The sequence below is a fragment of the Homarus americanus genome, unplaced genomic scaffold (genome assembly GCF_018991925.1).
Source record: "Homarus americanus isolate GMGI-L3 unplaced genomic scaffold, GMGI_Hamer_2.0 scaffold50924, whole genome shotgun sequence".
Taxonomy (NCBI): Eukaryota; Metazoa; Arthropoda; class Malacostraca; order Decapoda; family Nephropidae; genus Homarus; species Homarus americanus.
In genome coordinates, this window is record NW_024718094.1 from 1,551,806 (window position 1) to 1,579,526 (window position 27,721).

The 27,721-nt window shown below is 38.3% G+C and overlaps 2 protein-coding genes across 4 annotated transcripts in view; both read right to left on the reverse strand.

Moving 5' to 3' along the window:
• Positions 1–1,769: 1,769 nt before the first annotated feature.
• Positions 1,770–18,764, reverse strand: LOC121859109. 3 transcript variants are annotated; one of them, XM_042355799.1, is made up of 8 exons: positions 17,942–18,748; positions 14,895–14,991; positions 14,564–14,625; positions 11,633–11,726; positions 11,024–11,232; positions 10,326–10,504; positions 8,585–8,754; positions 1,776–1,954 (listed from the first exon to the last, which is right to left on the reverse strand). In XM_042355799.1, exons 2-6 carry the CDS (start codon positions 14,944–14,946, stop codon positions 10,358–10,360), a joined length of 564 nt encoding a protein of 187 aa, XP_042211733.1. In that variant the 5' UTR covers positions 14,947–14,991; positions 17,942–18,748; the 3' UTR covers positions 1,776–1,954; positions 8,585–8,754; positions 10,326–10,357. The 3 variants fall into 3 exon arrangements, with proteins under 3 accessions (XP_042211736.1, XP_042211735.1, XP_042211733.1); XM_042355802.1 differs by lacking the exon at positions 14,895–14,991 and having other exon boundaries at positions 1,770–3,606; positions 11,633–11,720; positions 17,942–18,764; XM_042355801.1 differs by lacking the exon at positions 14,895–14,991 and having other exon boundaries at positions 1,771–3,606; positions 17,942–18,757.
• A 1,440-nt stretch (positions 18,765–20,204) lies between these two features.
• LOC121859110 overlaps positions 20,205–27,721 on the reverse strand; it is a 32,159-nt gene continuing 24,642 nt past the window's right edge. Inside the window, exon 7 of the mRNA XM_042355803.1 lies at positions 20,205–27,607. Within this exon, the coding sequence (XP_042211737.1) occupies positions 24,256–27,607 (3,352 nt within the window). The 3' untranslated portion in view covers positions 20,205–24,255. The remainder of the gene's footprint in view (positions 27,608–27,721) is intronic.

Below are 27,721 nucleotides of genomic sequence, written 5' to 3' on the forward strand. Positions count from 1 at the left end.
GTTCAGTATTTATAGAAAACCAACTAATGTGTGTTCATACATTCATTATTATTCTGCCCACCATAATAAAGTCAAACAGTCAGTATTTTCAACAATGTTTTTACGTGCCTTGAGAATTTGCAGTCCGGAATTCATCGATGAGGAATACAAATATATATACAATATTGGCTCAAACCTTAAATACCCTAGATCTTTCATAGACAAATGCCAAAACATTACTAAGAAAACTTTTTATAGAACTGATCCCAAGCCCACCCATGACCATAAGAATATCTTAATATTACCATTTCACAAAAATTTCTCACACATTCCTTCACAACTAAAAACCTGGAACGTCAATGTGGCATTTAAAAACTCATGCACTGTTAAACAAATGTTAATCAAGAACTCCCCCAACAACACAATTGGTTGCATTTATAAAGTTCCTTGCAAGGAATGTAATATGTTTTACTTAGGCCAGACAGGAAAAGATCTTGCAACTAGAATTAAACAACACAAATACAGTGTTAGGACAGGCCAGGAATCCAATGCTCTGTTTGTTCATTTGAGGGATAACAAGCATTGCATTGACTGGGATAATGCCTCCTCAATATTACCATGTAATTCAATTGATAGTAGGAACATCATAGAATCTAGTCTTATTAAACATACAGAAGCATTCAACATGAATTTGAGTAACGGCATGTACAAGCTGGACAATTTTGTAATTAAGAAGATTTGTAACCAGGTGAGAAGGCCGGGTCACCTGACCATCTGACCTGACCACCAACCGTTGTGTGCTATTTAAAGATTAGTAGGGTCATTACCTAATACCTGACCATTGTGGACCTGGTCTCACCCTCCTCTGTATATATACACCTTGGTTTGTATTTCTCTCTCTAGTCTGTACTCACCCCTGAAGATGTGAATTACACGAAAGCGCTTGGGAACTTCGTGTTTTCTTCTTTCCTTGTGGTTATCAGCATATATATATATATATATATATATATATATATATATATATATATATATATATATATATATATATATATATATATATATATATATATATATATATATATATATATATATATATATATATATATACATACATACATACATACATACATACATACATACATACATACATACATACATACATATACATACATACATACATACATATATATATAATATATATATATATATATATATATATATATATATATATATATATATATATATATATATATATATATATATATATATATATATATATATTGATACAGTAATACCCCGCTTTACTCGTTTCTACATTTATGCGGTACCCCGCAAAAACCGGAATGTTCACTTTACGCGGTGCATCTACTCAGATACACGGAAAGTGGTGAGGGCAGGGTGCGCACAAGGTCGCCCAGTCATCAAAACATTACCGAGTTCTTCACCCGCCACCCACCACAGCCAGCCCAAATAAGTGATAGTGATAGTGAGGATATGGACTTTGAGGGGCTTGAGAAAGAGGCCCTGCAAACCTCTGTGGTGGATAGAGATACAATTGATACAAGTGATACAGGTGAGGGCCAATAATCTGCCCTCTGCCTCAGAACCAACCCCCCATCCCCGTGTGCCCAGCCATCTTTTCTACTAATGTAAGTGATAAAAAACCTAATATTATTGATATTTCTCTTAATTATTAATTGTGTGTGCATACCATCATAAAATTAAGAAGTTATTTTTACTACAACATAGGTATTGTGTCTGAAAAAGTGGAGTTTCGGGGTTGGCCCAGTCTCTATTTCAATTAATCCCATATGTTCTGTTGTTCACTTTACGAGGGCCTCCGTGGGTTCAATTGACTGCGTAAAGTGAGGTATTACTGTATATCTATTTAGATATATACTGTATATATATGTCTGTGAACAGTGATTCCAGATACATATGAATGTCTACTCACTGGCGATCTCCGGTGCCACACCTGAAAAATACGAATTTATTTATTTAGAATTTACTCTAGAAAATTAAATACAAAAATATTTTCACTTGTTAAAGTCACTTTCATAGAATCAGTGACCATTATGTTCCACACTTTTTCAATGTGATTTTTTATGATCTCGGAAGGTGGCTGTTTTGTATAAGGGGTAAAGGTGACATTTAAAAGTAAAAAATAACTTCCCCCATCCTGGAATTAATGGGAGAAGAACCCTCATTCATGCATATAGCTCATTAGGTTCCTAAGTTATACCATGTTTTTTTCAACTTGGCTGACAGCAGTCATCTTGGATTTGGAGGCCAAAATGACCCCTAAACCAAAAAATTGACTATCCCATCATATTTCGCACCTCAACATTAGTGGAAAATGACCCCTCATTTATGATTTAGTTCAAATGTTATGACCACCGGTGACCATTTTGGAATTGATGCTCAAGCATGGTTAGCTCTCTTTATATCAGATGTACACTCACGCGCCATAGTTTCAATGCACCCTGTATCCATACTCCTGGCTTGAGGGAAGTCATGGTCAGGGCTGCAAACCGAACGGTCCCTCTTGTATGGTGATGTTAAGTATCGTGATGGTAAGTAAAGTGCTGTGAAGTCACTAAAAAACCTGTATCTTGCATATACATGTATTCTCTCTCAAATATTATATCATGAACTACTATTTGGACAATTTAGCGAAGCTTCGAGCTACAATATTGCACCACGACGTTTTGTTTGAAGCCAAGGCTACGACTTCCATAGAGTCAGGAGTAGGGGAAGAGGGTGCATAAAAAATCTGGTGCGTGAGAGTACATAGGAGATTAATCTTTTCTAAATAGTCAAAGGTACATAGATCAACTATAATAAAATGACAGGAGTCATAGATTCCATGAAATTTACTCTACTATATCGTCTTTGGATGCCTGAAACACCCAAATTTGACTAAATTAATAGCAGGGTTATAGTCTAGGGTCCCTGAAACATGGAAATTTGTTTGAAAAATGACACCAAGGCTATATAGTCTTGGGTACCTGAAACTCTAAAATTTGCCTGTAAAATGACACCGAGGTTATTGTCTAGGGTGTCTGAAACGCCCAAATTTGCTGTAAAATGTCACCAAGGCTTTATATAGTTTTAGGTGCCTTAAACACCCAAATTTGCCTGTAAAATGACACCAAAGCTATTTTAGTCTTGTGTGCCAGAAACAACAAAATTTGCCTTTAAAATACAGGAATACCTCATTATTCTCAACCCCGCTTATCCACTACTGATATTGTATTCACAAAGATAAATTCTGATATCTTAGAGTAAAATTCATACCACGCAGGGTACACCGCACCTCTTATATTTCACTGAAAGACCCGCTTCACACGAGCAGGTTTTTTCTGAGCATGAGGACTCACGCAGTTTAGAAATTAATCAAGTTCAATGGGACCTTTCATACGGAGCACGCGTAGTACTTTAAAACCCCAGTGAGAAAAAACAAGCCGAGCATTCTAGAATTCTTCATATGGCAATGGTAAATGCTAGTTTAAATATTTCTCTATCTTTCTCTCACTCACCTAAAACCGCTACAGGTCCATTAGCACCCAAGTCATCCGTGAAATACACGCTGTGAAGAAGTCTTACTACCCAACCAAGCTGCAACACCTGAAGCAGACCAACATCAGTCAGTGGTACGGTAAGCTTAATGAACTTTGTAAACAAAACAATAAGACACACCCCCTCCCTTTCTTTAGCCATCGCCACTAATGGTGATGCAGCTAAGCAATCAAAAACTATTTTGCAACTATATGCCAGATGCTCCTGGGTTGACACAACCAGTTCCCTGCTAACCTACCGGCCCCCTGTCCCACTGACTTAGTGGAAGAATTTGAAGTAGCAAAACGTCTGGGCAAACTGAAGTTAAAGCGCTCCACCAACGCCTACTGATTTACCAATGAAACTCTACAAAGAGTTCTCCCCGGAAATAGCTAAACCCCTCTGCTCCATCATCGATGTTTCCCTCAGTCAAGCAAAATGCCCAGCTGACTGGAAGACCTCATGTGTGTCACCAGTGCCCAAGTCAACGAGCCCACAATCCTTAAATGATCTATGCCATCACACCAGTACCCAACTTAATCTGCCAAAGTTTTGTTTTTGAGTGTGCCTATGCTGATATTGCAGGTGCCATAGACCCTCAGCAATTTGGCAATATGAAAACTTCCTCCACTACTCACTGTATTGTCAGCTTTCTTGAATATATATACCGCCATCTAGAAAACACAAATGACGTCCATGGCTGTCGCCATCATTGACTTAACCAAGGCATTTGATCAAGTCGACCACAATTTAATCAACAAAGCTACCAACCTCTGGTTTCAGAGAAGTCTTATACCATGGCTTACAGACTTTTTTAACGACCGACGCCAAGCCGTATGCTTCCGAGGGGGCTGTCTCCACGTTTTAGTCACTCACCTATGGCTTCCCCCAAGACTCTGCTTCCTCATGCTTATTAATGATGCCCTAAGAGAAACCTCTGCGTGCTGGAAATATGTTAACAACTCCACCATTGGGATCAGTGTGAACAACTCGGCTCCCAACTATACCACCCTCCAGAATATAATAGTCTCCAAAATTGGGCCACCAACAACCATGTTACCCATCAAACATACCACGACCATGGTTATGCACATCAACATCATTTCTGACCTTGTCCCACCTCCCTCCTTTACTTTGGGCTTCCAACACATTCCAGGTTGTGGACTCCACCAAGCTCCTCGGCATCACTATAGATAACAAACTACTGTAACTTGGAAAACACAAGTAAGTACAATTGTCAAAATCTTCCAGTTTCCGTCTCCACCTCCAACGCTGACTCAAGTACCTCGGAGTTCACGCACCCAAGTTCCTCAGTGTCTACTCAATATTCATACTTCCCAAGCTCGCCTATGCCTCCCCTGCCTGGTCTTCCTCCCGAAATGCCACAAAACGGAAACAACTAGAAAAAGTGCAGAAGAAACCATGCAAGATTATTCTCTCCCCCTCCTACTCCACATACCAAGAAGCACTCAACACACTGACCCTCTTGGCTCTCTCTGATCATCACCACGACCTCACCTGCAAATTTGGTGAGAAGATTGGTGAGGATCTCTGCTTCCACCTGAGATCCCTCGAACGCAAATAGCTGTTCGACACCACAACCTCATCTAGCCCATACGAGCACGTATTGATAAGAACAGCCCAGTCCCAACCATTGCAAAAATCAACAACTCATAGTCAACCAGTGTGTTCACTCCCAGCCAATCTTACCTTTTTGCACTGTTACTATGTTGAAATGCCCTGTAGTATGACCTTCTCCTCACCTTGTTATTATATATCATATTTGTATCACTTATGTTGCCCGTATATTTGTCAATCAAGTGATCCATTCCCCAATTATGTAACTGTATATTTTCAGCCTTCTGGCTGCCATGCTCTTTCAATAAACTGTTCATAATAATAATTATTATTATTACAACTGTATTGTAATTAATATTAATATTATTACATACACACACACTAAAATTACTAGCACTACAAACAATTAAACAACACTCACCACATCATTAAAAACACTGCTCACTTTAGTTACAAAAGTTGAGCAAAAGAACTTGTCAAAAACATAAATCAATGATAGTGACTGCTACTGCCCTCAAGTTGACAACAAGACAAAGCACTTTAGAGTCACAATAAAACATACCAGTAGCCAAATACCTCTAATACATCATGTTCAGCAACCCCAACAAGTTTTACATGTCAACTAACTTTAGCCTGAAACTCTGAGGACACATATTGACTAAGCTGTCTTGAAGCAGTCATTAGCAATTGGATGAATACTTGAAAGTACCTTATTCCGGTCAAGCCTCGCCCATCTCTCCCCCCCCTACCACGCCATACGTACAGTTCCATGCACGTGCATGTTAGAGAGATGAATTTGATGCCATAATGATCCCGAATAAATTCTCTGTGATATGATTCCAATATGATATCCCTAAAAAAAATTTTCAACATGATATGATGGGGATTCCATTCATTTACAGTAATACCCCAATTTACGCGGTCAATTGAACCCACGGAGGTCAGCGTAAAAGGAGAAACGCGTAAATGGAATAACAGAACATATGGGATTAATTGACATAGAGACTGGGCCAACTCCCAAACTTCACTTTTTCCGACACAATACCTATGTTGTAATAAAAATAACATCTTAATTTTATGATGGTATGCACACACAATTAATATTGAAGAGAAATACAGTCACCAGGTTAATGTCCATTCAAATAATGGACTCAACCCCCCCCCCTCTTCCCAAACTCGCTGGCTCGTCCCTCTCTGAGAAATGTTTGGGTGAAAACACTAGATTTTAAGGTATAGTAATAAATAATACCTCAGACTAAAGTTAGGATATTATAATTGACATTGCTGGATTCCTTGCAAGACCAGGAATATTTTGAATATACACGTCATATATTTTGCACAAAAGATAATATACTTGCTCTGTGTAAACAAAATTCTTACATTACATCTAAAATGTGTATGTCTAATGCAAAATCCATGATGTTTATATTTAAAATGATCATCATATTGTAAGAATTCCAGCAATGTAAATTATATTCTGGCCGGGTAATTTGTATGAATTTTAAGAGCTAAATAAAAAAATTATACTTCACCCGCGTATATGAGTAGATGCACCGCATAAATTGGGCATTCCGGTTCTGGGTTCTGGCGGGGACCGCGTAAATGTGGAAACGCGTAAACAAGAACCGCGTAAACCGAATTATTACTGTATATAAAAAAAAAAAAAAAAATATGGATAATACCGGAGTCAATAAAATCAGTTCTAATTTAGTTACACACCATTTTTTGACAAAATAATCCTGAATACTTTATCTAAAAGTTTGGTTAAATAAATACCGTATTTTATGGCATATAAGATGCACCCCTATTTTAGCAGGAAACTTTTGTATGGATTTTCCTCCCGTAGCCATATTTTCTTATAATAATATATACAGTACCAGTAAATGTGAGGAATATTTAAAAATAATACCAATAAATAAGTTTAAAAAAAAATACTGCATTGACAAACCATAAATAAAAGACCAAATGAAAGTTTAACACAGTCACTTTTTGCATATACCCTACAGAACTTCCTGGTTCAGTATAGCAACGCAGAAGCCACCTCGGCCGATTCCCTAGCAATGCTCGCCCCCACACATGTACCACCTCCTCCCGCAGCTATATCAGTTCCAATGTATAGAACCAAACACACAATGTGCTTGAATACTTCTCACGCAAATGTGAATAACAAAGTGTGAGGCCAGACAGACTGCCTCACACTCCTGTACTCACTCAGTTGTGAATAAGTTACCCTTTATATATAGAACTAAACAAATAATGCAATTGAAATACGCGCAACATTCAGTGCCATAATATCCTGACCACGGGGGTTAATATTATGAACCTTTGTAAACCATAATCTGTAATCCTTTTGCACTACCGCTCACAGGATGAGTATGGAAAGCACAATAAACTAGCCGCTGTAAGCAGGAAAAAAAAAAATCAATCCCGCTCCCCCAGTGAGACAGCTAACTTTTGTGCAAAGAAATGCATATTCCCTTTATGTGTTTGACCTTATGACAATTATTTCTTTTACTTTTTTCACAATATGTATGTAGGAAGGTGTGTACATGTAACCGAGAAAAAAATAAATGAAGAAAGTTACGTATATCTACCCAAAAATACGAGATAAAAAACAACCATAACACCAGTAACCTGGTGGTTATAATGACGAGTCTAACCTGGCTACAATGCTGCCAGCGATATTAACAGACGCAAATGTGAAAAGAAAGTTTTATGTAAATCTTCATGTGTATCAGGTATTTGTAGATTTAAAAATAAATGTTGCAGGTATGGCATTGTAAGAGTTCAGAAATAGTTACTGCTTAGCAACCTCTGAAGAGTTGGGTGTCTGCTGTACGGATGTTAATCAGCTTGGTTTATTTTCCACACTTCACAAGAAAATTTCCATGAGTCTAAACGATGCAACTTGTAGAAGGTGTATTTATGTACGCAAACACCACTGTACACATACAATACTGTTCATACTGTAAACAAAATAATGTATACTACTGTACTGTATATAATGCACTCACCAGCAGACACTGTTCACTCAGCTGACAGTAATGTTTAACTGTAATCATGTCTTAACACTTGTGATGGAGGTTGGGTGGGAGATTAGTGGGTCATGTTACTGACCTGCCCTGATGCAATATCAGGTCACCCATTGTCAGGGTGGGGATTAGTGGGTCTCATAACCTCAATGTACAGTATAGTACACGTAACTGTAATCACTTTACGTTCTCAGCAGTGCTTTAACACTGTATTCTTGGCAGATTTTGTTTTGGTACAATAATTTACAAGTACTGCACAACACAAAGTGTACACAAAAACAGTAGCTAGCAAATTATTTAAATTTCTTCGATTCAATACATGAAAGGTTTTGCTTGTAATGTTAAGAGCATAATTTGGTTGAACATGAACATGTCTTCTACATACAAACACACATACACACACATACCGGTAGTACATAAAATATCAATTGTGCTACCTGAGAATCCGAGGCCCAAGTTCATATACTGTATTGTACTACAGTATCTTCATGCTTCAGCGAGTTGATCCATCTACCTAATCTTTGTGAGGCCTCAATCACAATTCAGGTAGTGGGCAGTAGCAAGGCCACTGACACCTCCTGGAACTGCTATCATATCTGGGAGTTTTCTGAAACAGTAAATTTCACAAAGTTCAAGACATACCAAATAAGAAACTAGCAATGCAATATTATTTGCTTTTGTAAAACATCCATTATACAATAGAATACCAACACTTACACTAAAATAAGTTCCACAATCCTATGACAACCTCCCTTAGGCTTTAACCCCTGAGCTATGGTCAGCACCCACCCCCCCTCCATATAGGTATATTCAGGAGCATTTAAAAAACAAATAAAATGCAATTCTAGTCTTACAAACTGGACAATGATGATAGGAACAGGAAATAAATAAATGTCCTTACCACAGGTTGGCAACACAGGGGCTAGAAAGAGTCGAGAATGATTGTGAAGTGGCGTGTGTGTGAGACGCAGTAGTAATAAGGTAAACAATACTAATATGTAGGCAGCATGAGGTACAGGACACTTGTTTTACTATGTTATTACTATTTACAATATTAACAATTATTATTACCACTCCAGTAATTGATCACGATACTATACTTGTGCTTGGGGGTTATGGGAGTAGAAACACATGAAGAAGTGAGTCAAGTCCAAGGGCGTGATTAATATATGACAAAATCTGAGAAGCTACTGTGAAGAGTCTAGGAGGCTCTCATGTGTGAGTGAGTGAAAGATAAATAAGGTGATGTTTGCATTAACCGGAACAATTGGTACAGAGCACTTCTGGGAATGAGAGATTTCCAGGTAATGAGATGACTCTCTTAAAGCCAGGAAAAAATCCCTCATCCCCGGAATTTTCTAGGTAACGGAAAAATGTTCTCGGAAGTTCAAGAATGATGCTTTATTTCATCTCACAAAGCCGGAAGAAAACCCTCATCCCCGAAATTTTCTGGAATTTTCCGGGTAATGGAAAAATGTTCTCGGAAGTTTCAGAAATTGTGCATTACATCATCTCTTGAACCTGGAGAAATATCCCCCATTCCTGGAATTTTCCAGGTAGTACTGAAAAAATTTTCTCGGGATTTCCGAAAAATGCACCTGATGTTCATCTCTCAAACCCGGAAAAAAAAACATCCCCTATCCCTGGAATTTCCCAGGTACTGGGAAAATTTTCTTGGAATTTTACAGAAAATGTGCCCCTCGGAAAATTTCAATTCCGGCTATCAGAGGGTTCCGGGTTTGAGGGATTCCGGCGAACGGAGATATTACTTACCTACTTGACAACTTGAAAGGAACAGAAGAAAACGGTCACAGAAAGCAAAACCCAAGCACTGTAGATGAAATATGGGGAGAGGTGTCCTCAATATTTTATAGGAGCAATTAACTGTTCTGGCAATCTGAATAGGGTTAGAAAACCAAGAACTCAAACTAAAATAGCATATGGGAATGAAAGGGTAAATAACGAAGACAAGATAGGAAGTAAAATGGATACTCCATATACAAAGCAGGTTCTGCCAAGGGGTATACTGATGGTGGGATATGTAAGAACAACTGTTGACTGACTTTTATAGGCAATAAAAATGCATTTTGGTTGATCAATTGGCTATACTGTACTTTGGATCTAAATGTAAAGGGGACTTAAATTATAACCACTAAAATATCTTCTCCCTGTACATACCACTTTCTTGGGACACTTCTTCAATTGGGGTTTTATCCAGTTCCATTAACCTTCTTTTTCTTCATCATTTTCATCTTTGCAAGCCGACAAAGAGAACTCTGATAGCACCTCTCAAGAATATGTAGTAACCAGGAAGCAAATGTTGACCTGTACTTGGTGTGGAGGTTGATAGCAGTCTCCTAAAAAGACATAAGCCACATTAATATACAAAATGAGACTAAAGTGTGAAATTCCACTTCAAGGATGAGGGGAGAAAACAAGTATCATGTGAGCACTACCACCAAACACCCTATCTGTACTCTTCAGAGAGGGTATATAGTTTAAGAGCAGGTTATATTATTCAGATTGAGAAAACAAAATAATGAAAATATTGCTTTTAGTAGCACTTATCATCAATCTAGTTCCAGATCATCAGTCAATGAACAAATAGTTTCTTCAGTGAGGATCCTGGGCCAATGAAACAAAAGAATTGTGTATCACTTCCAAATACTCTTCAGGCATAAAAAGTCATAAAGTAACTCTACCAAATAAATTTTGGTTTTCATTTTACAGTACAAGGTAATACTATAACCACTACCATTAATAATGCCACCACTAATATCACCACTTCCATCAATGTAATTACTTCCACCAATATTAACAGACCACCAACTACATCAATATTATGACTACATATCAACAATACCACTAACACTCGCCTTGATGCTGGGAAGGATAAGACACATTAGTATCTTTAGTAATTGGATCCACCACAAGAGTAAATAGATCCCAGTGGAATTGGTCTTCGTCATAGAGCTGCCCTTGAGAGAAAATTCCCAGCATGGTTTTATGTAAGTTCGGTTGACACCAGACCACTCTTTGATGGTATAATGCATGGATGTCTCACGCTGGCCCCCCACAAGGTGATCTAGTTCAGAGCGTTGAAAATATAATGGTCACGTTCCTGGTGGTACAAAAAGTAAAGTTAGTGCTTACAGAGCATTTACACAAACACATGGTATACTATTCAGTGGTTAACTCTTGGATTGTGAGGTTCCATTCCTGCAACCCTGATGATACAACAAATCATAATCAAGATTCTTCAAGTCCAATGGTCAAATTATTTTTTAAAATTATCCATTTTCAAGCAATAAATCCCATAAGAATATAACAAACTCAGGAGGCTAGGGACCAGCCACCCTCAATAAACTTGGATAACCTTAATACATATCTGTCGTTCAGACTGTCAAGCAAGAAAAAACAAACATATAAAGCAAGCATAATAAGCATTAATTAAGGAATGTAAGCATAAATTGAAAGTTATTCACCAGTGTTGGAGCATTGAGTCCATGTTGAGTCATCATTCCTCCTCACAGCCAGCCTCTCTGGTTGAAGGGATGGCTGATGCTTTGGCCACTGTTTCTGCCATTAAGAGGTTTATAAGATATCCCACACATTTCAAAAACAATTACGGGCAACATTTTTCAAAGATGTACAGCTGTTACCCAAAACACACCACAGTATGTCTTACAAATGAGATGGAATACACCAAATTACATAATAAACATGAGTGTATAAAAAACTGGCAAGTACATAATGGCATTGGACAACTGCTAGTGAGCCATGATGCACATCTTATACAAGTGAATTTAAGTATCAAGAGCAAAAGAACATATGGGAAAAATAGGGTTTGGCTCCCAATAACAAAAATACCCCCAAAAAACACTAAATGAGTTCACAAACAAGAACAAAACCTAACTAACAAATGATAAATAGTACACAACTTACATGAAATTACTACCCAACACTAGAAAAAAATAAATACTGATTAACTTTGGTACATTGTCTTATGGAAGGGCAGTCTGCACTCCCTCCCCAAAATGGCCACACCAGCTTACTCTTGGCACGTGTTTCAGAACAACAGAATCCTCTAACAATTATTCCACTTTACATTGTACCCTCGTTAATTAATGAATTAAACGATTAGAATTCGGAAAGAATCTGAAATAACGGTGCAGTTCCGAAAAGTTGATTATTATTATTATGGGTATATGAATATATTATGAAATAGATTAAGATGAATTAATTATAGGAATATAATATGAATTATATTAAGATACTGTACAAGACTATGTTTGGGTGTGTAGCCGGGGAGAGGAGGAACGGACAACTCACCACCTCCCGTTCTCATCAGCCCGCGATCCCTTTATGGCAGTATTGTACTGTATACAATTTCACAATAATTCCCATATTATTTTTGTTCATTTAGTCCCGGGTTAATAAAACATTATCAAAAAATAAATAATTTTCCCCCCAAATCCCGCGCTCAATCCCAAATAAGCTATTGTGCCATAGTATATTCCCAGTCTCTTGTTCCTGTTCTCCCTAACAATGTTGCCAGCACTTACCATCTCTCAAGCACCACTGTTGTCACTCACTGCTCATGAGGGTTGGTGCTTACCACAGGATCTGTCTTGGCCATTTAGTAAATATTATTGTAGGGTATTTACCAGAACTTAATAAATATTATTGTAGTGTGTACTGTCACCATATGCCCTGGTATATTCACTGATCAGTTGTCTAAGTGCAATAGTAGTCAAATCAAGCCATCATGTATCAATTAATTTTAAAATAGAAATTATAATTTTGTTTTTATTATAATGGTTTAGTAGTGCTGTTAATGTGTGTCCTGTGTAAGTGCCTTGTCATGTCACCGCACCTCCTGCCTCGTCACCTCATTCCTCACCTCGTCACCTCACTCCTCAGCTCACCTCACAGTGATACATTTATTTATTATTGGACTGTATTATTTACTGTATTATTACTATACTGTATGTTCATTAAAAATATATGTTTATGTTTGCACAGTAATTATAAATATATTATTTTATGTGGGAGCCAAGGCAAGGCACAAAAACTGAATAGAAAACGAATCAATAATTGAAGACAAAAATTCGGATGGATAAACTGATTGTGATAATTACATCCCTGGCAATGTAACAGCTTAGGTCATATGTTGCCAAATTAAATTAAAGGCTTAAAAAACTAAAATAATGCAAGGTAAAAAAGATAAGTAACAAATAACATAACTCCCATAAAAAAACATTTAAACGTTTATAGATAAAAATCAAAACTTGTGTAGAAGGACGGCTTCCTTCATGAAGGAGAGGATGTCCACTCCCCCTGCCAGCACCAAAGTGAGACAGTAAGACCCATCCCCCAGGTACTGGGAGAGGTGCTTACAACGAAGATCTCCGAGACTGAGGCACTCCACCAGGAGGTTATTACAATGGGGAGGGGGGTCTTCTCTCCATTAAAAAACCATGAGTCAGTCATGTGTGACCAATAAGGAAGCAGACCAAAGCAGTCTCCTAGCGGCACGACAGTCCTTGATATCCGCAGGCACCAAATGCAGACTGGATGTTGCAGAGCTTGTTTGTTTCGACAGCATCCCACCTGTGTTGTCAACTCGAGCGGATGGCAGCTTGTATTATTGGCTTCATATCAGAGGCAGGTAGAGAGGAATGATGTGCCACAGGGCGAGAAGCAGCTGCTTTCACCACAGCACCAGCATGCTTATTCGCCTTTTCCTCCACATGCACCAGAACCCAGCAAAAACTGACTTTCCAGCCTGGAGAGCACTACAAGAATCACTAAAAAAATTTAAATCGCTCTGAGGTTGAGCAAAAATAATCTTGAGGACAAGTAAAATACCCGACAGCTCTGCCGTAAAAATTTGGATATTGTTGAATAATGTCAAAATATTCCCAACTCGGTTAATTCAGATTTTCCGGTACTAAAGTGATTACTCCTCCCTCTCCCTCCGCTCTTGTCGACTAACTGCAGACGACATAAGAACTGTTTACTGTATTCCTTTTATGCTTTTGACTTAAAAGATATTTTTTTTTCTTCCACATTGTTTGAACAAATGTGTGTCCACGTAACAGAATACAAGAAAAATAAGAAAATTACATATATTTACCAGAAATTACAAGTTGAACAATAACATAGCTCACAGCTCAGCCTCACCCACTCTGAGTGCTACTGGGTGGTGAGTCGGTCAGTCAGCGACTCAGCTACACAATTATGTGTCATCTCCAGATATTATTCCTTGTTGTCCCTTGTTTAAGATATGTCTCGCTTCTGTTCACTTAGCGATCTGTTTTCAGGAACGCATCCTGATCGCTAAAAAAAAATCCCTATACAAGTGTGCATAGATAAATTGAGATATGATAGATACAGCATACAGATAGACACACCTGTAATATCAGTGCCTCCATGCTCCAGTTGTTAGCTTCCCAAGGAGTATTCTTCAAATCACCTGTAACAAACAAAATATATTAATATACACAACTATTTATGATTAACAAGTCCACAAATTAATAGTCATCCAATAAAGTAGTTGTAAGTTTTATGCAAGTTTGGTTTATGTGAACTTTCTGGGACTGTAAGCCTTGCATACTTGAGTAACTCAAGTAATTTTTTCCAAAATATTCCCTGCTAAATTAGTGGTACATCTAGTTAAGACAGAAAGTTTGATGGGCACAAAGAGTTCATCTAATGGGCATGAAAGCTGTCCTTTTAGTTTACCATGCCATAGGCAGTGGTGGTGCTGTGGTGGTGCCAGTGGTGATAGTTCCATGGTGGTGGTGCAGTTCAATTTCCCAAAGTTCTGTTGTAATATCTCCTGTAAACAAAAACAAAAATTATTTATATATATATATATATATATATATATATATATATATATATATATATATATATATATATATATATATATATATATATATATATATATATATATATATATATATATATATATATATAAACACACACACATATACACACAGGTAGTCCCCCGACTTATGACTGACTTTAAAATGGCAGGCAAGCTTAAAAGTGAGTGTATTGTGGTGCTGAGAAGAAAAAGACACCCAAATTTTCGATTTTCTATGTGTTATATAAGCATTTCCGACTTACGACCATTTCAACTTACAACCTGGATGTCGGTCCCTAACCCCGTCGTAAGTCGGGGAGTGTGTGTGTGTGTGTGTATACACCTAGACCCCGACTTACGACTACGTGGACTTACGACCGCCTCAGATATAGATAAAAAAAAAAATTTTTAAATGACACGCATTTTCTATACCGAAACGTTTCCAGTTAATGTAGTCTCCATGTATAATTAGAAAATTATGGGGGCCCCATGTGCATTCAGCTGACTACATTAAAGGTTAAGTGCTCAGTCACACTGTATCCATTCCTTATTATTTATTACTTTCACTGTACTGTATCCATTCATCATTATTCATTACTTTTACTGTACTGTATTTCATTGTAGATTTTTTATTTTTTTTTTTTTTTTTTTATCTATGTCGGACTTACGACCTGGATTTGGGTCCCTAACCCCGTCGTAAGTCGGGGTCTAGGTGTATATATATATATATATATATATATATATATATATATATATATATATATATATATATATATATATATATATATATATATATATATATATATATATATATATATATATATATATATATATATATATATATATATATATATATATATATAAAATCACACGGGAAAATGGAAACAACGGAGTACCTTAGCTTTCGTCTTTATTCAAGACATCTTCAGAGGCAACTGGATTACATGGACAGAGAGAGGCTTAAATATACAGGGTGACCTAAAAACATGAGGTCAGGTCATAATGATGACATCCACTAATCCCCACACCAACACACACGTAGAGGAGCTTAAGAGAAGGGTGATGACGTGACTAGACAGGTCAGGTCAGAAAAAAGGGACCCACAAAATAACTATCATACATCAAGATCAAAGGTTTTCAAAGCATTTTTAACCTTGGGCCACTGACAAATAAATTTATGTAACATATTATCAGTTTTGAACTGACCATCACTAAGGTTTATTGATTTTAATTCCTTAATCAAACTAGCTTCAACCAGAAGTCTTTCTGTGACACAAGATGATTTGAATACTTCTAAGCTTTTTTCCCAAGCAATGGGTAGAGTATTTTGTCTAAGCGCCATATCCGTCCTTGTCCATCAACAAAATTTATCATATAGGTATGATGATTGCTATTTTTTTTTACTATACTAGAATCATTGCAACTTAATTATAATTGCAATTATTTTACTAGTCAACACCGATTTATCCTTAGGGCTTGCTTAGGATGCCCACCCCCTTCTCACGAAAATACCAAGTACCTATAAGTCCATGAGCACTGCACACACTTCTTGAATGCTAAACGTGAGGATTCCCCATGAGGAAAGCCCACGTAAAATGATTTTGAATACGGCCCAATATCTTGAGCTTGTGAGACCTAACCTGGATTACGTGGTTCAGTTCTGGTCACCGTACTACAGTTTGGATATCAAATCACTAGAAAGCTCAGGCTCTCAATTGGCTCAGCAATGTCAATATTGTTATTATTATCCACTCTGTACCTATATTTTTCTGGCTATATAAAGTACTAAATGGATATTAATACCAAAGAAAGATGACAAGACTAATCCCGGGCATAAGGAACCTTGAGTATAGAGAAAGAGTAGAGCATCTTAATTTGCACTCCCCCGAGAGATGAAAATAAGTCAAGCATTATCAAGCTTCGTAAGGCAAGGACACAAATACCGTCCCCAAGCTGAAGGCAGCCATTCGTGAGGAGTGGAATAATTTGGACCCACAAATAATCCACAACTTGGCAGAGTCTGTTCCTTCATGCCTGCAGGAGTGTATCAAGAGAAAATGGAGGCTTATAGACTACCTGAAGTTTGTTAACTTCTCAGATTATTTTTGTATTAATATTTCATCTTGATGTTTATGTCCGTCACGACCCTGCACACAATGCAATGGCGAGGAGTGTATAAGAGTTATTTTGCAAGGGAAACATCATTGAAGAAAAGTGTCATAGAATTGTCTGAACTATTGATTTCAAATCTAACCTGCAATAATACTGAATAATTACTAGCTATTGGTCTCGTGCAGCTGTTGTACCGTGTCTTTTTTTTTTTACGGGGATTAGCCCACCTGGGCACAGGTCACTGACCCACATCAGGGCCTGGGGGGCGAAAATGTAATAGTAATATAAATAAAGAATCATAAAGAAATACACAAATGAAAAAAAGATCAAACGTGAGAAACAATATATGTATGTTGTATTCTCAATGGTAAGAGAAACAATTGAGACCCTGCAATTGTGTGTAAATGAGGCAGAAAGTTAGATCAGCAACCTGGGACTTGGTCACAATTTTCGTGATGCCATATGGCAGCAGGGTCTACCATTAGACAACACATTATGCTTCCAATATCTTCCCAGGTGGTAGTACCTCCCTGTTTGGTAGCTGCCTACTACCTACTACCTTCAAAATCTCTTACCACAGACTGACAGCACATGATATACAGTACTGTAAACTAGAAACGCTACATTAACCGTTTCATACAGTCAAGATTACAGCATACAGTTATAATATACATGTCTTCGGGTTTTTCCAGTAAACAAACAAAAAATAATCATGACCAAGACGCCAGCACTAAAATACCCATAAAAGAACTCACTGTTTTATCAACTATATAAAATGAGTTACTGGTATTATAATAAACATACATACCTGCAACGGCTATTTTCCCATCACAAATAACTTGATAATTAACCATAATCACAATGGGCTTTTTCAGGTTCGGTTAACAGGTAGACGACAGGCAGTGGTCCCAGCACGCTAAGATCTAGCCTTAAAACAGTTCTAAATAACTGCCAAATATCCCACTAAATTGGATGTGTAGTAAGAGCCATGATTTTTTTTAAATAATTCTTTTGTGTAAAGTTATGCATAGAGTGCAGATTATCGTGTCAAAACATCATACAGGTATGTATTGTCTAGCAGCTTGTGAACAACCGTTCATGCTGAACTCAAGTCAGTGGATTCATCTACTAAAATGCTAAATTTGTCTTTCATGTCATGAAGTAAGTGTTCTTTGTACATGGTCCTAGCACCTAGTTAATTAGTTCAGTGCATTTCATTGTCCTCTTTATTTGACTGCTTGATTTAGTATGATAACGTCCTTAACCCTTACAATATTGTAATCACACCGACTTCTGAATTTGGGAATCAATTATGGTAATCACCCAATGAAAACCTCACTATATGTTTCCTATTCTGTCAGCCTCATTCTTTTTGGCTTCGGTCCAGCAATCCCGCCTCACTGACCCATGTTTCCTCTTTTATTTCGATGTTATGATCTCAGCAAACTAGCTACATATTACTTATTCTCCTAGCTTCATTCTATTGGCTTAGGTCTAGCAAAGCTAGCCTGTCAAAAAAAATTACCCTAACACAGGTGTAACGGGCAAGCACTGCCGTGCTCTCTTTCTCTCTCTTTGCAGTAAGCTCATACGAATATTAGTTTTATTCAGGAAAATCCCAAAACCAGCCATAAATCGCCAAAGCCACAAAATCCGAAATTTTCTCGCCGAGCACGAATCAAAAGCTTAATTTAGCACTAAACCGCCAAATCTGGGAACACTGCTGACATGCGCAGTGGACTTAATATTAATAAACTGAGTTAATGGGTTTTATATTACGATAAATTACTTCTGATAACCTAAAATATATTTAACCGAGTCATCATATACTGCATATCCGTGTTAAAAATGCCATTGGGTGTTGGTGGTTCAATGTGTTGTGTATCTCTGTTTATGTCCTGGGTTCGAGTCCCAGCCCGAGACACGTGAGGGAAGGTGTTATCCAGTGGCTACCAATTACTGGGCAATAAAGTTCATAAGTAGGGACCAACTCCCTAAGCGGCTAGTGAATTAAATCCAAAACAATCAATCAATCAGAATACTGTTCTCATATCTGAGGATTGGCAGCCACAGCCCTCCACTCTCAACATTTTTTGGTCTTTTACCAATTCTACAAAATTAAATCTCTTTGGGAACCCAGTTTTTTATTTCATTCACCTATCCTGGTCTCTGCCTTCCCCTGGCCTCCTTACCCTCAACTTTGCCTATGAATATATTAATGTTTCTGCTATTATCCTCTCATCCCTGATTATATGTCCAAAGTATCTTTTTTTTTTAATTATAAACCATTTTTCTTTAAATTTTTGCTTATCTTAGGTCGTCTTCATTTGGTTTCCTTTCAGTGCAACTTATTTTTGACACTCCCATATAACACCACATTTCAAAGGTCTCTAACCTCTTTATGATATTAATAATGGTTGCCTCGCACTGCATACAAGGATGGCCAGCTCTCGGGCCACTTTGGCGTGAATTTGATTAAGGTATAGAAGCTGTCGCTAACACAACAACCACACCCTAAGTTAACGAACTGTATCGCCCAGTATGAAGGAAATATCCCAGAAGACCGGACAACTCATCAACTGGACTGGCTAACCATTAACCAAGAACTCGATCCGCAAATCGATTAAAATCCACGTCCCCAATTACTGCTGGGTAGACAGAGGCAAATGGCATAAAGAAACTTGCCCATAGTTACACCCTGAATGGTAAATGTTATAAACAAGATTATGCAGCATGTCTGCATATTAGTGTATGGATGGGTCAATAGGCCATCGACACATTAAATCTGATGCTTCACCCCCTCCAACAAGCAGAGGAGGAGGAATGGATTAAAAAAAAAAGGCTCATTTCTCACCAAGAGACTGCTGGGCGCAGAGTACAGAGAAGCATGCAAGGCTACATACCATTTGCTTTAAATTAAATAAAAAATCCATATTATAACTTGACAAAACCTCCCTTATCATTTAAACATTCAAATTGCTTTTAATTCATTTTAAATTAAAGTTATTGTACTTACCAATGACACATTTATTCACAATAAGAAAGTGTGCAAATAAAAGTAGCAAAAGCACTTGTTTTGATCATTTATTGAGGATGAGAACATAGACAGCATAATTATTGATACATGTTCCATCTACATTTGGTCTACTCTAGTAAACTAACTCTATCGCAGCCATCAGTGCACCACAGCCCGGCTGAGTCAGACTTGGGTCCTCGGTGAGATTCACTTTAAATTATAGATTTTTAAGCTATGAATAACAATCTGGTTGTGTTTAAATAGGGTAAAAATCTATAGGCATCTGGCAACTTTGATTATCTGGTAACTCAGTGGAGAGACCCAAAATGTTGGCACAATAACATGCAACAGTCAACAAGAAAACATTCTGTATGTGGTACAAGGTAGTTCAAACAGTTTCAGGGATTTCCAATATTGCTAGAACTCCAAGATATCTACAGAAAATCTGCTAAATTGAAAATCTCTGAAACTGTCAAATTCACCTATAAGGGACACTCAGATCCGAGGCTGCGAGGCACTCCTGGCCGCTGGTACCATATCCTCCATACCATTTACCTTGCCAGTACCTGTCCATGACCAGCCTCTTAGCCACAGTCCTTTTGGGGGGGGGTACCTGGTGGGGGCTCCGCAGGCCACAGTGTGGGGGCCGTGCGGGACTATTGTACAGGGCTGGTCCACAAACTCGTGACAAATCCTACTATATTGAACCTAGTTTTAATTGCAATAAAACTTATTTTTCTATTCTTAATAGAAAGAAGTTAAGTTTCACTGAAATTTATTTAAGGTTCAAGGTTTTCATAATTGTCACATGTGCTACAAGATTTCTGTAGGAATAACATTAACAGTGCTAAGGCGACCTTAGGAGAGCACTGAATCTGAAATTCTTACAAAGTTCTTTGCTATTGTGGACTACCGCAATATGGTAGAAACGAACAGCGGAGTGTCTGACAAACTGCACAAACAATTTTATATATTATTGCATCTAAACAGAACATAATTATCAGCAAAGGGAAAAAGAGCATATCTATCGGCACATTGATTATAATCATTATTCATAATGGTGACGCAATCAACATCATGAACCTCACACAGGATTACCATGAGAGTCATTTCCCCTGTGTTACTAAATAGGAAACAGGACCTTCTGGTAACCCTTCACAAGACTCATCATTGTTCACTCCCTCACGATAATAACTGTTGGCTACCTTAAAGATAAAGTATGTACAAGCATGAGACTTTATCAACTATTCAATAACACTGCCATCATCATTTCGTATCTCTTTGCCTTGAATTCAAGTTCCAACTTTGTCGTCAATGGTCAGATAAGGTTTATCGGAGTGGGAGTCAAGGAATCAGATTAGGTTAAATAAGACAGTCAGCCTCATCACAGAAACCCCTAATGTAAAACACAACTAAATATTGAAATAATATCTTAATTAGTAAATAGTGTGTTTCTGTGACAGTAGAGTAGGGAACATAACACAGTCTGTGCATAATGTTGATTAAAGATTAAGTGACACTTGGAACATAGTTCTGATCTCAAGTTTAAATTTCAAACCTCACTTTTTCTGGCGATTAGGTTTAATAGCCCTCATATCAATACAAGCATACAAAAGGAAATGAAGACCTCAGCTTGTTTTCATTATTACAACATTCAATCATATGTCGAATGTTCAACAGAATTTGAGAATGAAATATAAGTTATATGCATAGAAAATATTCATTCTAATGTCACAAAAATACATAATGGCCTAAGGCAATGGGATGAGTCGTGAGTCACATAATGGGGTCTCTGCAACAGACACATGACTAGGTTTTAAGGTAGAAAAACGGATAGAGGTTATTTATTTAAACAGGAAGGAGACAGACAGACAGAAAGATTTAAAGATATCTCAACTAAGCCTGCGGGGTGTAAAGAGGAGTGCCACTATAACTTAAGACTGAGGGTGGTATTAATTTGTACTTTATAATCCAGCGTCACGACTTATCCGACAATCAAGCGTTTAATTACTTACTACATTAGGGCACCAGGAAGGAAGGCAACAGTGGCAATGTATGTATGACCAGATGTGCAACTTCAGGCGAAATGTAATATCTCAATGAGTCTCTATAAACATGATAAACAAAGACACCTCACAGTTGCTACCCCTGTCAAATATCGACAGTGAATTTCTGCACTTTTTCACTGTTTTGGACACCTTTTATACATCTTTGGACATCAAAACACCACAGTGAAACGCTCAGACAAATACATTCTAGTCAGCCTAGAAATCACAATGCCACTTCAAAAACGTAGTAGGATGAAAAATACATGACGTCCTCAACAGAGCTCACTCCAGTGGGTCCACCCCAACCCCTCTCTACATCCCGCCTCATAGGTACTGCTACGAAACAATACTTCACTTTTGCCTTCAATAAAAGTATCAAAATGCATGTAAAAATACAAAAAGATTCTCAAGCTTATTTTTTCATTCTCCTTACGCATGTAGCACAGGGGTAATATTATCCAAAAATTACAGCATTTTTTTTTATCTCTAAAGGGTGATTATGAACTAGTGCACCTCAATTGTCAAGAATAATCAATAGAAAAAGTAAAGGAAGGAGGAGACTGCACAAAAAGTTATTTGTACAAGAGATGGCGATAGTAAGGCGACAGAGGCAAATGTAGCCAAGCCAAGAGTCCAGCACTAGTCCTGTGAGAAAACATTAGCAGAAATAAGACCATATGTTGCACAAGCATCCATGGGCCATTCAGGTAAAACAACTCCCCATTAGTTAGTAAGAGAATAAAAAAAGATATGTCTGAAATATATAAATGAATTTGATCACAGAGTTAAACTTAAGAAAAAATGAATAAAATATGCAGAAATTTAAATTAAGTTAAGGAAAGCCTCAAATGAACTCACAACTCTACCGCTGGAAGACTCCACGTCTTGGCTACACTCATGTGGAGGGTTTCATTCAAATTATGCCCACTGGCAACTTAGTCTAGAATGTTACTTGGTATAGGCCCAAATACATCACGCTATTGTTGCCACTGTTCTTTAGTGCATTAACCAATTTATAAGCATATTAATGAAAATATGCATATAAGTGTGCCGTTACCAGTAATGTGCAACAGAATGTGATATAAGAGGGCCTAAAATTGCCCTTCTGATGCAATAGTTTTGGGCTGGGGAGATGTGTTCACAACTGCTTTTATGGCTTTTGAGATTAGATGTGAGAATCTGAATGGGTGTACTTTGTATGTACTTGGTGATCATGTCCTTAAATGTCCTTAAAACAATAACATCATCAAGGCCTTCCTTTTGGCCAAAAATATGTTAGTAATTATCCTAAGAAAAATAAAGTACATGGCTAAATTTCTTAAAAATGCCTTGCATAGACTAGTAATCATCTTGGCTTAAAGTGATGCATTTCCAAAAAAAAATAAATTCAAATGTTAATGGAGAATATTTGAGCAATATTCTGATTATTCCCCACACCATTCAGAGAACACTTCTGAGTATTAAACACCACCAGAAATATGCAGACATCCTCATGTCTGTTAATGTCAGGTTCAACATTTTCAATTTTAAACAAACATCTTTGCATTGTATTTCCTCAAAATTCAATTATCAGAACTATGGAAATCCTTAGATTAAAAAACTAAACAGTCTGCGTACTATTTACAAGGAAAATGATAAATAAGCCGTCTAAGAAGCAACACTTGTGGTAAGACTACCTTACAACTATACAACTGATTCATCAATAAAAATGAGAATTGTCACCAAAAGTTCTACAAAGACATCTTTCACTCACATGAGATCATTACACAAGTAATGGCTTGTGATATGGCAAAAGGTTACATACTGTACAGTCATAGTATTTCTCCAAAGAACAACTGTCATTTACTTCAGTCACAATAAATAAATATCGACTAGTGCTATATCTGAACAGAAAGTAAGTTTTCACTCTTTGTGACCAGTTACACCGCAGCTACCACATTTTGAGCTAATATAGCCAGCTCACAGCCAAACACTAAAGTTACACAGCATTTGAGAAGTAACATAGTAACAGCAAGAATTGAGAATAACAAGATTCAGGAATTCCGGGACCACACTCTTTTAACTTCCTGGCCATTCACTGTAGGGTCCAGTCACTCTAAAAGGCGGAGCATATCTCATTTCTGACCAGGTGGAGGTCGGGTGGGCAGAAGGTGCTCGCGGTGCCAGCGGGTTATAACTACCGGAGACATTGCTGAAGTTGGGAAGAGGGGTTCCTTGTGGTATGGAACCATGGGGACCTGGGCTGTATGGAGGTGTTAAACCATAAGAGGGTTGGGAAGCTTGGTTGGAGAAGCCTTGATTTTGACCTAAAATGGATGTATTGTGGGGGTTTCCATGGGGACTTGGCATTGACGAATTGTGAGGATTTGCATGAGGGCTGGGCATAGGGGTATTATGGGGACTTGGCATTGGAGTGTTCTGGGGATTTGTATGAGGACTTGACATTGGAGTAGTAAGGGGATTTGAATATGGACTTTGCATAGGAGTATTGTGGGGATTCGCATGGGGACTAGGCATGGGTGTATTATGAGGGTTTGAATGAGGGCTTGGCATGGGTGTATTATGGGGATTTGCATGGGGACTAGGCATTGGAGTGCTATGAGAATTTGCATGGGGACTTGACAGAGGTGTGGTAAGGGGGTTTGCATGGGGACTTAACAAGGGTGAATTGAGAGGATTTCCATGTGGACTGAGCATTGAGTTATTGTGGGGACTCTGAACTGGATTTCCATGCGGACTATGCATCGGATTGCCAAGTGGACTGTGCATCGGATTACCATGGGGGCTATGTAAAGAATTTACATGCGGACTATGCATTGGTGTGCCATAAGGGCTTTGTATTGCATTTCCATGAGGACTCGGCATTGGATTATGAATTGGGCTACTCATTGGGTTGAGAGGATGACTGGAGCCACTGTGTGAACTACTAACAGGAACTACATTATTAATGGGGCTATTTTGATGAGTATATTGATTGGGAAAATTGCGATGCTGTTGATGGCAAATAGGCTGATAGGGCTCTCCACCTGCATTAGACATACAGTTATATGGGTTGAATTCTTGCATGGAAACATTAAAGGGAGGGCAGTGAAGTTCCCCATGATGATTTCTATGCATATTTAACATCCCGCTGTAATTGTGGTCTGGTGTTGGTAGGGGTTTTTGCATGTGAGGATTTAAGGTTGGTGCTGAGGTGGTAACTAAATGGGGGGGATGTGAGGCCATAGAATATGCTGGGACTTGAGAAACACCAAATTTTTGAGTAGGACTGAAGGGTCTACAGCTGTCTAAGCCAGATGCAAGAGGTTTATGATAGCTAGCATAGCTTACTGGAGGAGATTTAAGATCTGGATGGTTAGGAAGCCTCATATCTGAAGGTGGACAAACAGTGGCTGATTTTGTATCAATCTTATGACCTTCTGGATGCCCAACTCTGTTCCTCACACCATGCCCTTCGTGTATATTAGGACTTAACCTCAACTCTTCCTTCATATGTGATACACCATTCATCCTTTGGAATTCAGACTCTAACATTTTATTACACTCATCTGGAAACACGAAACCCTCTTTCATCATTTTCTTCTTTTTCCGGGGAGAAGGTTTCAACTTTCCCTCTTTGATTAATCTTTCTTCTTCACTTCTTTTCTTTTCCATCTTTTCCTCAAACCTCGCCCATCCATGGTTTCTGTAAATCAGGTTCTTGTGCTGATAAAACACGAGACTAATTCTCTTTGGATCACGTCTGTTTGGGTTCTTGAGTGCAGTTGTGGCATGCAGTTCATGTTTGGCACATTCAAATAGCACCGAACCGTGGGTCAGAGCAATGGCTACACCTCCGATATCTGGATCGTGGAAATTCTCAACATTGTCACTCTGTTTGATTACAGTTTCTGGTTCTTTAGGTTTATTACACTGTTGTTCACTTCTACTGGGGTTTTCATCACTGGTTAAATTGGAAAAAGGGTTACTGTATAACCTGTCTTGATGGAAAGGCATTACTTCTTGCATATTTGGTCCCCTACTAAATTGATTTGTACTTCTGTAGTGCATTTGCAGAGCTGGATCAACACCATTTTGCATCACATGTGACAAACTGCACGCAGCGGAGGGAGTATTTTGCGGAAGTTGAGAGGAATGGAGATATTGTTCATTTTGAGTCTTAATAAAGTTGTGGCATTGATTTTCTATTGTATTTGTACATTGTTGCTGTTGACTATTAATAGAGTGAGAGAGTTGGGGGTTGGCAGCCCCTTGGCCTTGGGGGTTTGGAGATGATACAGGAGTGAGTGGTGTGCTGACAGAACAAGCTTGTCCAAAGGAAGGTGGGTGGGGTGCTGCTACTACTGCACAGCCTCCCACAGGAGAAGCTATCAATGATTGGCAGCCATGAGGTGATTGTGTGCTGTGTGAAGGAGTTGTTGATTCTGTGACTGATGAAGGAACTGGAGATGAGCAAGGACTTGTTGACTGTGGTGGACATGGTGGTGTGAATGATTTTATATGTGGTGATGGAAGGGGAGATGAACAAGGACTGGTTGAAGATGGAGGATTTGATGGGGTTATGGACCTAGCAGATGGAGAACCTATAGGAGAACGACAAGGACTAGATGACTGAGGGACCGAAAGAATAGCTGGAGAAGGGAGAGGAGATGCACTTGGACTCACCGATGATGGAGGCAGAGGTGTAGTGGAGCAAGAAGAAAGAGGAGAATTAAAACACTGTGGAGAGTAAGGTCTCTTAGGAGCAGGAGACTGAGGAGGAGGCATTGAAGATTGTGAATTGTGAGGACTACCTTGTACTGTAGGGGAGGCACCAGGGCCAGCTACTGCTTTGGGTGAACTTCCTATATGACTAGTAGGAGGGTCACCTGAGACCATATGAGATTCAGTAAGTGTTGGAGTTTGGCCAGGGGCATTTTGTCTTTGGCTTAATTGGCCTTCTGGGACTGCCAAACCCTCAGTGCCTTTCACGCTATCATGGTGATTACTGTCAGCTAATGGTTGATTGGAAGATGCAACGTCGTCACTGCTTGTACTATCGTCTTTACATGAAATTATCTGGTCTAAATCACATGAAAGTCCAAAATCATTATCTGGTCCAACATCTAATAACCAACTATAATCAGAACCATCGAGTCCATAATTGCTCAATACATCATTTGGATCACTAAAGTCAATACCATTTAGCATAAAGTCTAGGTCGGGCCCAAGTGAATCACCAAAGTCTACACTTTGAGCTGTGGGGCTGTTGATCCCATCAGTTCCTCTTCCTCGGCCAATGCCTACACCTCTTGTTTTTCCTCTGCCTCTACCTCTTATACGCTTTGGGAGAGGTAACCCTCTTGCAAGAAGGTTTCTTGCACGACAGGAGAGGAGTGGCTCGGTTCGTAGTCGAATTTCACAGGGATACCTGAGGGGAAAAATTTATATTTGTCATATAACATCAATAAATCACTGTGCATGAATAACTCATAATATGTTATTTAATCTTTTGCCAAGACTATAATTGTATATTCGAAAGTGT